At 41.3% G+C, this 12,663-nt stretch overlaps 1 protein-coding gene across 1 annotated transcript in view; it reads right to left on the bottom strand.

Moving 5' to 3' along the window:
- The window catches only part of SATB2 (SATB homeobox 2), a 186,940-nt gene that overhangs the window by 33,939 nt on the left and 140,338 nt on the right, over positions 1 to 12,663 (bottom strand). The window contains exon 10 of the mRNA XM_024757394.1: positions 2,142 to 2,339. Coding sequence (XP_024613162.1) covers positions 2,142 to 2,339 — 198 coding nt within the window. The remainder of the gene's footprint in view (positions 1 to 2,141; positions 2,340 to 12,663) is intronic.

The following is a 12,663-nucleotide window of genomic DNA, read 5'->3' on the forward strand; positions in this document are numbered from 1 at the left end:
GAGGTCCTCATTTTAATGGAAAACAAGTATTAGTATCCTTATCTCAAACTTCTCTAAAGTTTCAACTTTGTCATCATCCTATGATAAAAAAGAAATGCTACTAATGTCTATAATAAATCAATTTTTTTCACTCCTGTTCTGTTTCTATCTTGCTTGGATTGACTAAGATGGACCCTGAATGAAAAGTCCACACAAAGTCAGTAGTTTCCTGAAGCTAGTCATTGGCCCTGTGTTGGTTCAACACAGAAGTTTGGATCAATTCACATCAAAATGAGAAAAACAAGGGTGATGGTGAGTTTTTCATATGACTGAATTTATACATTTGTAAGATCTTTTGCCTAAGGCTATCCTTTTCATTAATTTGTTTGTTATTTTATTGCATGAAATATATGAATAACAAACGTGAGTGCCCACTGAATTTTTTTTTACTTAGACAATTTTATTAATTTTTATTTGTAAATATATTTTATAACAACTAATTTTAATGGTCTTTCTAATTCAGCCAAAATAATATTTTTAAAGTACATTCCATTTCAGTATTTGCTCTTACTTCCACCACCTTGAATTTTTTGAATAAATTTATTTTCTAAAATAAAAGGTTGGTGAACCTACAATGTGCCCGTTTAATTTTAATTTCTACTAAATCTCAAAATCTAAAAACCACCGCTCCATGTGACACACGTTGGTCTAATTATCTATAAGGAGGTGCCCTGGTGTTTGGATGAGGCCCCAGCTAGGAAAGGACAAGAGAGGGAAGGCTGGTCCTGAAGGGTAAGACTTGGGGCTCATCTCCGGGGAATGAGTCACCCAAGCACTTAATACAGAGCCTGGACAGCGGGCTCTCCCACTTATTAACCAAGTATCCCTTTTTACCTCCCCTCTGAGTTCACTGTGGATATTATAAGAGACTCCTGCATGTGTATAGCTCTATGAACTCATGAGTCTAACGATCTGGGCGATTCACTCCATGACTTTGGAAAGTGACCAATGAGAGCATGAGAGCACTGACTGAGATGTCAATATTTGGATGAAAAGTGATATAATGGCCCCACTGGCTTCTGGCTTCTCCCCAGGGGATGTGAGGGTGGAGTAAGGGGAAAGGTGACAGGAAACCTCAGGCAGAGCATTTCACTGTGTCCTTTACCATCTCTCCTATGCTCTCTGATCAAGACCCCATGCCCCACACTTCCTTCATCCTCATCTTCCATTCTTCATGCACATGTGCACACGTGCATGCACTCCTGCCTCAATGGCCCTCTTCTTGCTACACACAAGGAGATTCAGACAGGCCTTAGAGCATCCTCTTTGGTGGCAGCTGGAATTGGTGGTATTGGACAGGAGGATAAGTCTCACAGTCTGACAAAACAATTTGTGGCACAACTCGAAGAGGTGTAACTGTAGAAACCCTCATTAATATTTCTTCCCGAAAGTAATTGACTTTAGACTACAGCAAGCGTCAGTAGTTAAGATCAATGACTCTCAAAATAAATATTATTTCTCTCAGTGAGAGCAAAAATCTAAGCAAACGAAACATGCAACCCAAATGAAGGTAGATTTCTAAAGGACAGGAAACCAAACACAGCAGGAACTCATCTAAAAAATACTAAGATCTGTCACAATTTCTCTCAAAGGTTCAAATGAGTTCAGTGGTATTCCCTAGCTCATGTGGAAATTTCTTTTCCTCAGCCTAATGAAATATTCCTTGAGGAATTTTGGATCAATTCATTGGCTACTTCAGAGTTTTTTCTTTAGAAAATGAACTGATGGAAACAATGAACTATGGCTTCCAATTGGGAGATTTAATTCTCCGCGAGTTCTCTGGCTTCACAATCCCACAAGTAAAATGCTCTCAGGAAAGCAGCTGCCTTTGGATTAGACTTCTCAGTCATTTGTGTGTGTGTGTGTGTGTGTGTGTGTGTGTGTAAGAGAGAGAGAGAGCATGTGTACACATGCGCACACACACACACACACACACACACACACACACACACTGTGCCCACTGTGAAAACAGGGCCCTCTGTTTTTGGGGACATGGCATGAGACACCTTCCGAGGGGAGGTGATGTGGTGTGCCCCTATGACCCTTCACGGCTACTGGCACCAACAGCTTTGCTCTGGTTTGTGGGAGAAGGGGACGCCCACCTGCACTGGCTCAGGGGGAAGCTGGACCACGTGCTGCATGCGCTCGCTGTGATGGTGCCTTGATTCCTCCTCATAAATCACATCCCTCTCGTGTTGGGGAAGGTTCAGGAAGCGACGGATGGTACAGAGGTTCTCCCAGAGGGTGCGGTTTTCTGGGCTGGGGTTCTCCTTCCAGCGGAGCAGTTCACACAGCCAGCCCTAGAAACAGAGAAGGTCACTTGAATTAACCTGAAGAGTGCAGAGCAGCAGAGGCGGGTTTGAGTGCAGTCAAGTACCATACCGGTTTATCATATTTTTACACCAAACTTGTTCCCACCAAACTGGGAAAATAGTGATACAGCTTGACAACTCTGCAAACCAACCAATGACCACGCATATAGTTACACCAATACCTGAGAATCTTTGGTCTTTATTAATTATCTTATCACCCTTCCTATTGAATATATTCTCAATTAATTTACAGTTCCTTTGTAAAAGATACTCGAGGAAGATTGTAGCTATCCAATTCTCAGCAAGAGTAATTCACGTTGGTCAGCAACAGTTTTTAAAAATTACCCGATTGGACAGTACTCCATTCCAAGAAAAAAGTGAAGATGAACAAACATGTATTGCAAAATGGCAAATTCTAAAGAAGAAAAAATACCTAAGTATAAATAGGGAGGAAATGGCCTCACAGTTATCAATAACTCCTCCATAACAACCTTAGCTAGAATGAAAAACTGTACCCCGGCTCAATCTCTGAATGCCATGGGCTCCAGGCCCTTTTAACCATCACCTTCCTGCCTCAGCCACACCTGCAGGAAGGTAGGCAGTCGGACGGGTCACACCTGCAAATGTCTGCCTCCCAACTCTGGCATCCGGATGTTCTCTTGCAACTGCACAAGAAAGAAAATGTAATGCAAATAATGATGGATTATATGAAAATAATACAGAGGATGCTGTCAACATCGCTCACTGGCTCATGTCAAAATATTTTACCCAGTAGCTTTCTAACCCATCATTTCCAAGCTACGTTGCTAATTTTAAAAACAAGAACTGTCCCACATCACGCCTCCTGCAAGAGTAAGAATTTTTCTAAAAAGGTGCATAAGTAAACACCAACGACTTTGTAAAAAATAAATCCCGAACCTCAACAAATTCTATATCATAACTTGTAAGCCAATGAAAGTTCCTGACACGTATTCTAAAAACCCCTTATAATATCATAAGCTGTTGTTTGTCTAACTCTCCACTGTGTCTTCTGCCTTTACCCAAAAAAAGGCAAGATTTGATTATCTCCGCTGCATCAGCCAAGACAGCAACACCAGCTGTTCTCATTGTGCAGCCTCTTCCTCGCGGCCTCCATGTTAATAACCTGATCATTCCATTTTCTCCTTCAACTGCCGGCTGCAGCACCGCAAAGAGACAAAAACCCAGGCCCATCTGCAGCAGCTGTAGGCACTGAACTGTGAAGCCACTGGGGATTTATAAACTAATCTGTAACACAACACTGCCTTGTTTTTACAAGTGAGAGGCCACATTTGTGCAGACCTGATCTTTTCTTGCAATAAACTGGGAGCTGGGGAGAGTTAGAGGGTTAGGAAGAATGAAAACAAGATATCTAATCATTTGCTTGGAAATGTTTTCCCAAGTATTTTCATAGATTTCTTTTTTTCCAACTCAATTGAGAGACAGGTAATGGTTGATTTTCGAGGTGCAACACATATGAAAATTGAAGACGATTCAATTTTTATCCCCATCAGGAAATAAATTATATTTTAAAAAATCTCCTAGTCCCAAAGTGTTTCCTCAAGGGTTTCTTTGTACAAAGCAAAGAATTCTTGAAATGGAAAACAAACCATCTGTGGAAAAAGTAAGCTCCATTTCTCTGTCTTTTCACAGATCTGAATAAGTCTCCAACTGAACTCTTTCAAATGTTTCAAACAGGTATGTTTAACATCTCCCAGGGGAGGCTACAGCATGGAGACCAATTGTTTAACAGAAAATAAAAACAAAAACCTGCATCTGTTAAAAGATGAAGTTCTGAGATACCCAGACCTTAAGGAGGACAGCACCTGCTGTTCCGCATGAGGAGTGAATTGCATTGTGGGAAGCCACAGCTTGAAATGAGACAGGTGACAGCTGAGTGGTATCTCCACTTATGATACTCGGAATGTCTCGCACAACATTCATTGCCGCATTTGATTTATATGCGCTGTTATAATCTGCACTCATTACAACCACTTAGAACAAACTACAGACCTCGTTATGGACTGTGTGCTGTCTGCCATCAGTCTTTAAGAAGTGTAGTGCTCAATTTGCCCACTGACATGCAAGGTCCTGACCTTGAAGCTATTAGGGAGCGGATTAGACACAAGTGTGATCATGTGTGCAGACATAAGCAAACCAAATTAATTTCTGGCACAGGGAGGTAGGCGACAAGACCCTGTTCTTAGGGCACCAGAGAACTTCCTCAAATCCCTGATGGAGCTGAGCTAAGAGCATGTTTAAGGGAACCCAGTTTTGAAGACGAAGCACATTCATGGTATTTAGAGGGTTATTAATCTAGTTTCCCCACAAAGTGTTTGCTTGGCTGATCAGATTAAGGGATGGAGCCTTCAACAGCGCACCCTCACCACAGCAGGCCCCAAGAAATCTGTGATACTTCACAGCCTTGGACATATTGCACCATGTGTACCCAGCTGCTTCAATAATTAGCTTATGAATGTATCAGCTGGTTCTGTGATTTTTATAAATAATAACTAACCTACTGAGCAGAAACATTGTCAAGAGCCTTACGGTGGCACAAAACTGCAAGGTGCCCCTAAGTCTAACTTGCTCTTCTACTAAATGCCGATATTCCCTGCTGGTGGAGCTCCTCTGATGCCATCTATAAATATTTATTCTGCATCGGAAACGGCAGTGTATTTTTGTCAGTTTTCTTCATGGCGGCCATGATTCGCTTTCCCCTCACTCTGACTCACTTGCTCACTCCACAAATCTGTACGCTTATCTCCCGGAAATCTATTCTTCCACCTCACTTCCCATCTCACCCTCCATCTTTTTATTCACATGATCCTTCCATCAGCCCACTTGGGAGGCTTATCTCTGTTTTCTCAATAGTGTCTCTTATTAGCTTGTTTGGTGGCTTAATGAATGTGCCAGAAAGTGCCACGCTATTGCCTGAACACACACATATGTAACTGAGTGAACCCATCACAGAAGAGATAAAGAGTCCCCACACTGGGATTTTTTTCATTTATATAATTTTTGCATGCCATCCAAGAAAGTTTTGCAGTATCAGGCAAAAAAAAAAAAAAAAAAGTGTAAATGTCAAATAAAACAGTGACAGATGACAGTATTCTCTATTGAATAGCACTGTTTCTGTCGTGCATGTTCAATGGGAACTCATGAATTATTAATAAACAAATCTCCTTTTTCTGTTAAAATCTCAAGTAGGTTTTTTTGTTATTGCTCCCTATGTGTTATGTGGAGCATTCCAGGAGAATTATTTTCATTTCGGAGATGCTGATACAGAAGTTCATCTGATTCCAGCCTTGGCCAGCCTTGTGAGTGGGCACCAGGAGCTGTGGTGTATATACCTAGCTGTGATTTCTCTTTTAGTCTGGTTGTAAGCTTTGACCAAAGGTTGGCTGAATATTCATAGAGTCAGTTTCGCATTTTTAGTATGGGAAAACTGAGGCTAAGTAAGTTACATGTGCCAGAGCACAGCTAGGAAGCACAGAATATTCAATTTGGAGACCAAACTGCTAAGTTCCTGCTCTGACATTAAATTATTGGGTGACCTTTGGATAAGTGGTTACCCTCTTGGATCTTCTGGAAGCTTAACTATAAAAGAAGGGGTTTACAAAAGATGATCTCTCAGTTCCCTTCCAGGTCCACATTCCATGATCTATTACCTTGTTATTTGTCAGAAACAACAGATAATGATTAGCCATCAGGGTCAAACTACAAAGAATAAAACCACCTTAGTCAAGTGATCAAGGTCAACATCACCAGTGATGACATATTCACAACCATGAACTCTGTGATATGACTCACTGCAAAGGACACAACACAGTATCTGAGGTCTTGCCCCAAATGCATAACCTCAGTCCAATCACGACAAACCCTAACTGAGAGATTTTCAACAAAATAACCAATCGGCGCTCTTTAAAAGTGGCAAGATCATTTAAAAAAAAAAAAAAAGGAAAGACTGAAGAATGGTCACAGACTGCAGAAAACTAAGGATAAATAACTAAACACAGTATGGTTCCTGATTGAGATCCTGGCACAAAAAATGGACATTAGTGGAAATACTATTAATATTTAGTATAATGTTAATTAAAAATATTAGTGAAATTAGAATAAAGTTTTCAGTTCAGTTAATGTATTAAAACAATGCTAACTTCCTGGTTTTGAGCATTGCACTATGGTGATGTAGCTGTTACAGTAGGGGAAGCTAGGTGAGAAATATATGGAAACTGTACTATTTTCCAAAATCTGTGAGTCTAAAATGTGTTCAAAATAAAAAGTTTAAAAAAAATACAGAGAATACCTGGAACTTACACAGGAAAATGTACATGGAACCTAAGTATAATGACGCTAAGGAATTTATGATTAAAACACCTTTACCTGGGCTTCCCTGGTGGCGCAGTGGTTGAGAGTCCGCCTGCCGTTGCAGGGGATGTGGGTTCGTGCCCCCGTCCGGGGAGATCCCATGTGCCGCGGAGCGGCTGGGTCCGTGAGCCATGGCCGCTGAGCCTGCGCGTCCGGAGCCTGTGCTCCGCAACGGGAGAGGCCACAGCAGTGAGAGGCCCGCGTACCGCAAAAAAACAAAAAAAAAACAAAAAAAAAAAAACAAAAATTACCTTCAAAATCTGAACCCAGAGAAAGAATGTAAGTTCAAAGCTACATCCCTGTGATCAATGGATAAAGAGTTCCCAAGCATTCAGGGCATAAGCAAATAATACCTATTAACATCTCATTTTAGTCATCTCATCAGCCTCTCAAACAAATATATTTCCCTCAGTAGAAAAAACAACTCTGACCACCTCTGCCCAACTATGCAGGTGAGGTGACACACCAGTCAAGATATATTTTGTTTACAATCCACATGTTCCTACAAAGTTGTACATCAATCTAAATTTACAAAGCAAATAATGTTGTAAATGTATTAGGAATCCTTACTACTTGAAGAAAGGTATCATTATTTCTTTTTGAAAGATGAATAATAACCCCATAGTTTATCTTTTAGTAAACTGATAGTTTTATTGAGGATTTACTTAAATGAGACACCTCTAGTTCACAATTCAAGAGCATTAGAAGAGGCAACAATAAGAACCACAATTTGCTCCTGTTTTTCCTTCACGGTCTCATCTCCCCTCAATTTCCCCATGGACCTTGTCCTCTGGCCACTGTGAATTACTCACAGTCCCTGAATAGGCTTGGTATATTCCCATCTTCATGCTTTTGCTTATGTTACTCCCTTTCCTGGAAAATCTCACTCAACCCTCTACCCCTGCTATGAGAAGTTGTACTTCAAAGTTCAGCTGACATGGTCTCACCTGATCTCTTGTAAGAACTGCTTACTCACTCCTGCATAATTTGAAAGCATGTTGCTTATACCTTTTCACAATTTGATGATTATTTTGTTACTGCTGGGCATGCCTGCACCCCTATCAGAACAGTCAGCTTCTTAATGGGGATGGAGGGAAATTGTTGGTTTCTTACCCACTTTAGGGTATAGTTTCTTGCACATAACAGATGTTCAATAAATGCTCAATAGATTGAATTGAAATTATTAGAGTGCATAGAAATTAGCCCAGACGAATGTTTCATGGCCTCAAATTAAAAGAGTTAGTGTTGGGGGAGAGCACTAGTTTTCAAAAGCAACCATGACAACATTCTGAGGGCTCTTTTTCCCCCATCTCTAATGCAAGAGTAAGATAAAGAAAAGAGGGTGATCCAATTTACCACAGTATATAAATGCAAACAGTGACAGAGGTCTCTCAGAACATTAGTTTATAAGCTTGTACTGATCACCCATCTACTGTGGGCCATGCTTTTTACTTAAAAGGTTAGTTGAGATCACCAAAGGGTAAGTAGGTAATTCTGACCATGAAGTTCAGGGAATATGTGATCACAGAGAACAGGACTCATAAGGTGGGCCTTGAAAGATAAAGATGAATTTCACCAGGTGGGGAGAGGAAGTGATTGGAATCACATTCCAAGCAGAGATAACATTATCAGCAAATGCAGGGGCTTATACAATTATCACATTCAAGGAATCAGAAACAACTTTGTGTGGCTAAAGCACAGTCTAGAAATGGAGGTGGGGGTCAGGTCATAAAGAATACCATGCAAAGAAATTTCATGTTAGTCCTATGGGCCATGGGAGTCATTGAAGGCTCTTAAACTGACATGACAAAGAATTCTTTTCTTTCTTCTTTCCTTTCCCTTCCTACTTTCCTTCCTTCCTTCTTTTTTAACAAGAAGTTCTTGGAGAAAGGACTATGATAAAGTCAAGAACACCACTTACCCTAGCCTAGATATCTTTTTTTTTCATAGTGAAATCATGTTGCTGGGTATCAGTGAAGGCCCACAGTGGCCTGCTAGTGGTAAATTACATACTTGGTAAGCTTCATCTTCCAGAAGGTTTCATTCTTAAAAAAATGACATATTCATAAGTACCAAACTATATCAATCATTTAAAAAAATCTATTCTCATCATTTTAACCATTTTCGTGTATGTGTGTGTGCATGTGTATGTTGTTGTTGTTCAAATGAGAATTTGTAAAGCTCTCTCACGTTGAAAATGAATGAGGAAGGACAATATCTAGTACACTTATAAAAATATTGAAAGGTTTAAAAACTCAAGTAGATAATAAATGAGTGACATATTCTCCAAACTACATACCAAATGCTGAGACTATTCAAATGAACAAGGAGGTCTTTCAGAAAACAATAATACAGCCCAGGGTCTGAATCTGGAGCCCATCAGATATGGGTTTGAATCCCAGCTCCAAGCCTTAGGTTTAAGTGATGGGGGAGGGGAAGGAGATGGAAAGAGTGGGGTTCCTGTCCGTGGTACTGAAATTTCATTGTGTACTAAGTTACTTGTTTTCCTACCCCAGGACACAGGTAATAACTCCAACATGTCCCTGTTCCCATATTTTTTCCTTTAAAAACAAAATTAAGTTCTGTGTTAGTGACAAATCTCCTAGTTTTTATAATATTTCAAAACGAATACAAACCAGGACTTGCTAAGAAACAAATGCAAGTTCACAGTCTGCTCTGATCTCCAAAAAGAGATGTAGTAAATACGTTTGTTCCTGTTAAGTAAGGTTGTACTGGCCTTGAAGGGAAGGCCTTGTCACAGTCATTACTGTGCTCCCTGATGTACCTATCACAGAGCTGACGAGTGAACTCAATCTACAAATAGTAAGAATCCCCTTCCCCCTTTGCCCATCTAGGAACCCCAATGAATGAATAAGTCGGCAAATGAACAGTTCTTCAGGTGAATGACACAAGGCTTCTTGCAACAGAAATGTAAAAGGCCATTTACTCACCCACATCTTCAATACAGAAAATGTCAGCATATGTAACCGAAAGGGAATGTTTTCTGAGCGACTCAAAAGAAAATTCATATTATTAACTACAGGCAGTTCACTTTCTAAACGGAAGCACATAAAGTCCCCAAACAAACTTTTGTAACTGTGGAAGAGTTTCTCTTCAGCTGGTTGAGACTCTTCTGAAGTGTGAAATGAGCCAGATAATATTCAGCTCTTGTTTCTTAGTCACCGAATTCTCCTTTCATGAATCCAATAAGTGTCTATTAAAATAAATAAACCCCCTAATGATTCAAGATAACCTAATCAAGAAAACTGAAATGGATAAAAGGCTAAACTGCAAGGGAGACTTGTCAAGGGCTTCAATGAATCCCTGACAAGGAGGTCATCTAAACCTGAAAAAAGATTTGTGCTGAGCATTTGGCTACAGTTCAAGGTTAATTATTTTATACCTTGAATGTAATAAGTAAAAATGATCTGCTTCTCTTTTTATTTCTCAAAATTGTACACTAAGTTCTAAACTGTATTTTCATGGGGACTAATTTTCAGCTGTCGCTGGGCATGTGTCTCCTATTTCTATGGATGTGTTTGCAAAGAGTGAATCTGTAATTGAGAGTAATGAAAATTTTATTCTGAACAACTCCTTAACCTCTGTTATAAAGGGCCCAAGTCAAGAGGGGATTTCATAAAATCTTGTTGCCTTCCTTACCGTAGAAATACAGGGTATACATAGCTATACAACAGGACAGAGATTTAGTATGACTTTATATAAGTATGTACACACATACATATACACATAGATGGGAACACGTACCTGAAAAAAAACATCCTTATCTGTCAAAAAGAATGAATCTGGAGTCTTCTCCACTTAAATACTAGAAAGATATTAACAGCAAAATGTACTAGACTAAAATATCAAGGAGAAAACAACCGAAACATTTCTAGTCCCTGACTTCAGGTCCAAATTCCAGCATACCTATGATACAAAACTACATATTATGGGGGCTTCCCTGGTGGTGAAGTGGTTAGGAGTCTCCCTGCTGATGCAGGGGACACGGGTTCGTGCCCCGGTCCGGGAAGATCCCACATGCCGTGGAGTGGCTGGGCCCGTGAGCCATGGCCGCTGAGCCTGCGCGTCCGGAGCCTGTGCTCCGCAACAGGAGAGGCCACAACAGTGAGAGGCCCGCGTACTGCAAAAAGAAAAAAAAAAAACTACATATTATGCACACTGCCTCAAAAACCCATAAGTGCAGGGGGGAAAAAAAGCAGACACAGCAGAAAACCAGGCATAAGACTTGTTTGAAAGATCAGGGCTGGGACTAGTGTGAGGCAAGCAAGTGACTAACATGCAAAATTTAAGGAATGTGACTCTGAAAGTGTGTCTCCTTGAATTTTGCACCCGAGACCTAGCAAGCCTACATGCCTACCCCTAGTCTTGGCCCTGTGAAAGCAAGATGATCTTTTTTCTTTTTTCGGTATGCGGGCCTCTCACTGTTGTGGCCTCTCCCGCTGTGGAGCACAGGCTCTGGATGCACAGGCTCAGCGGCCATGGCTCACGGGCCCAGCCGCTCTGCGGCATGTGGGATCTTCCCGGACCGGGGCACGAACCCGTGTCCCCTGCATCGGCAGGCGGACTGTCAACCACTGCACCACCAGGGAAGCCCAAGATGATCTTTTTTTGTTTTGGCTGTGTTGGGTCTTTGTTGCTGCACGCGGGCTTTCTCTAGTTGCGGTGAACCGGGGCTACTCTTGGTTGCGGTGCGCAGGCTTCTCATTGCAGTGGCTTCTCTTTTGCGGGGCACGGGCCCTAGGCGTGCAGGCTTCAGTAGTTTCAGCACGCAGCCTCAGTAGTTGTGGCTCCCGGGCTCTAGAGCACAAGCCCAGTAGTTGTGGCACACGGGCTTAGTTGCTCTGCGGCATGTGGGATCTTCCGGGACCGGGATCAAACCCACGTCCCCTGAATTGGCAGGCGGATTCTTAACCACTGCGCCACCAGGGAAGTCCCAAGCAGGATGATTAAACGGTCTCTACAGCAAAACAGGAGGAACCACTCACAGGCACCAACATTCTCCAACTGTAAGAACCATGGTTTAGCTCAATGTCATCTTTGAAAGAGGGCTGCAGAGTTCAGAAAGATGGCTTTTAATATGTCAACCTGATTTGCTTCAAAGTCAAATGCAAGTTCCTAAAGGTGCCATGTCAAAATAATGCAACTCAGGGTTTCTGCAGTACATAAAAATGTGCTTAAAACCGGTACAGAAACTTTAGCAATGGATAAAGGTATATGACATTTTATGAACTGCATACAAACTGTAATTAACCTTCATTGATATCTAATTATGGGTTCCCATAAACGCTAGTTTTAGGGCATGAAACGTTAACATAATTAATTGCAGAAGTGGTAATAAGAACCCAATTCCTCATTAGAAGACTGATGTAAAAACTGAGATCTTGCGGGAATTTCTGTTGATCACTTCTCAAAAGAATCTAATCCTTTGAATTATGCTGAGAGATAAAGGAAAAAAGTGAAGGGTTCAAACTTGATGCCTGGGCATCACTGTATTGACTGCCCACTTAGTTTGGCATTTGAGAATATTGAGAAGCCTAATTTCTTCACTACTTGGTATAACAGTTTTTTAAAAATGGTAACTGTAGCATTTCCCTGGTGGTGCAGTGGTTGAGAGTCCACCTGCTGATGCAGGGGACACGGGTTCGTGCCCCGGTCTGGGAAGATCCCACATGCCGCAGAGCGGCTGGGCCCGTGAGCCATGGCCGCTGAGCCTGCGCGTCCAGAGCCTGTGCTCCGCAACAGGAGAGGCCACAAGAGTGAGAGGCCCGCGTGCCACAGAAAAAAAAGGTAACTGTAGTGTGAATATATTAATTTTTTTTCATTTGAATTTGGTGGACAGACCTGACATTGTAGCATACATGCCCCAGTTGACAAGAGTAGAAACTGCTTTTTGAAAGGTTGT

Source organism: Neophocaena asiaeorientalis, unplaced genomic scaffold (genome assembly GCF_003031525.2).
Source record: "Neophocaena asiaeorientalis asiaeorientalis breed wild unplaced genomic scaffold, Neophocaena_asiaeorientalis_V1.1 scaffold246, whole genome shotgun sequence".
NCBI classification, from domain to species: domain Eukaryota; kingdom Metazoa; phylum Chordata; class Mammalia; order Artiodactyla; family Phocoenidae; genus Neophocaena; species Neophocaena asiaeorientalis.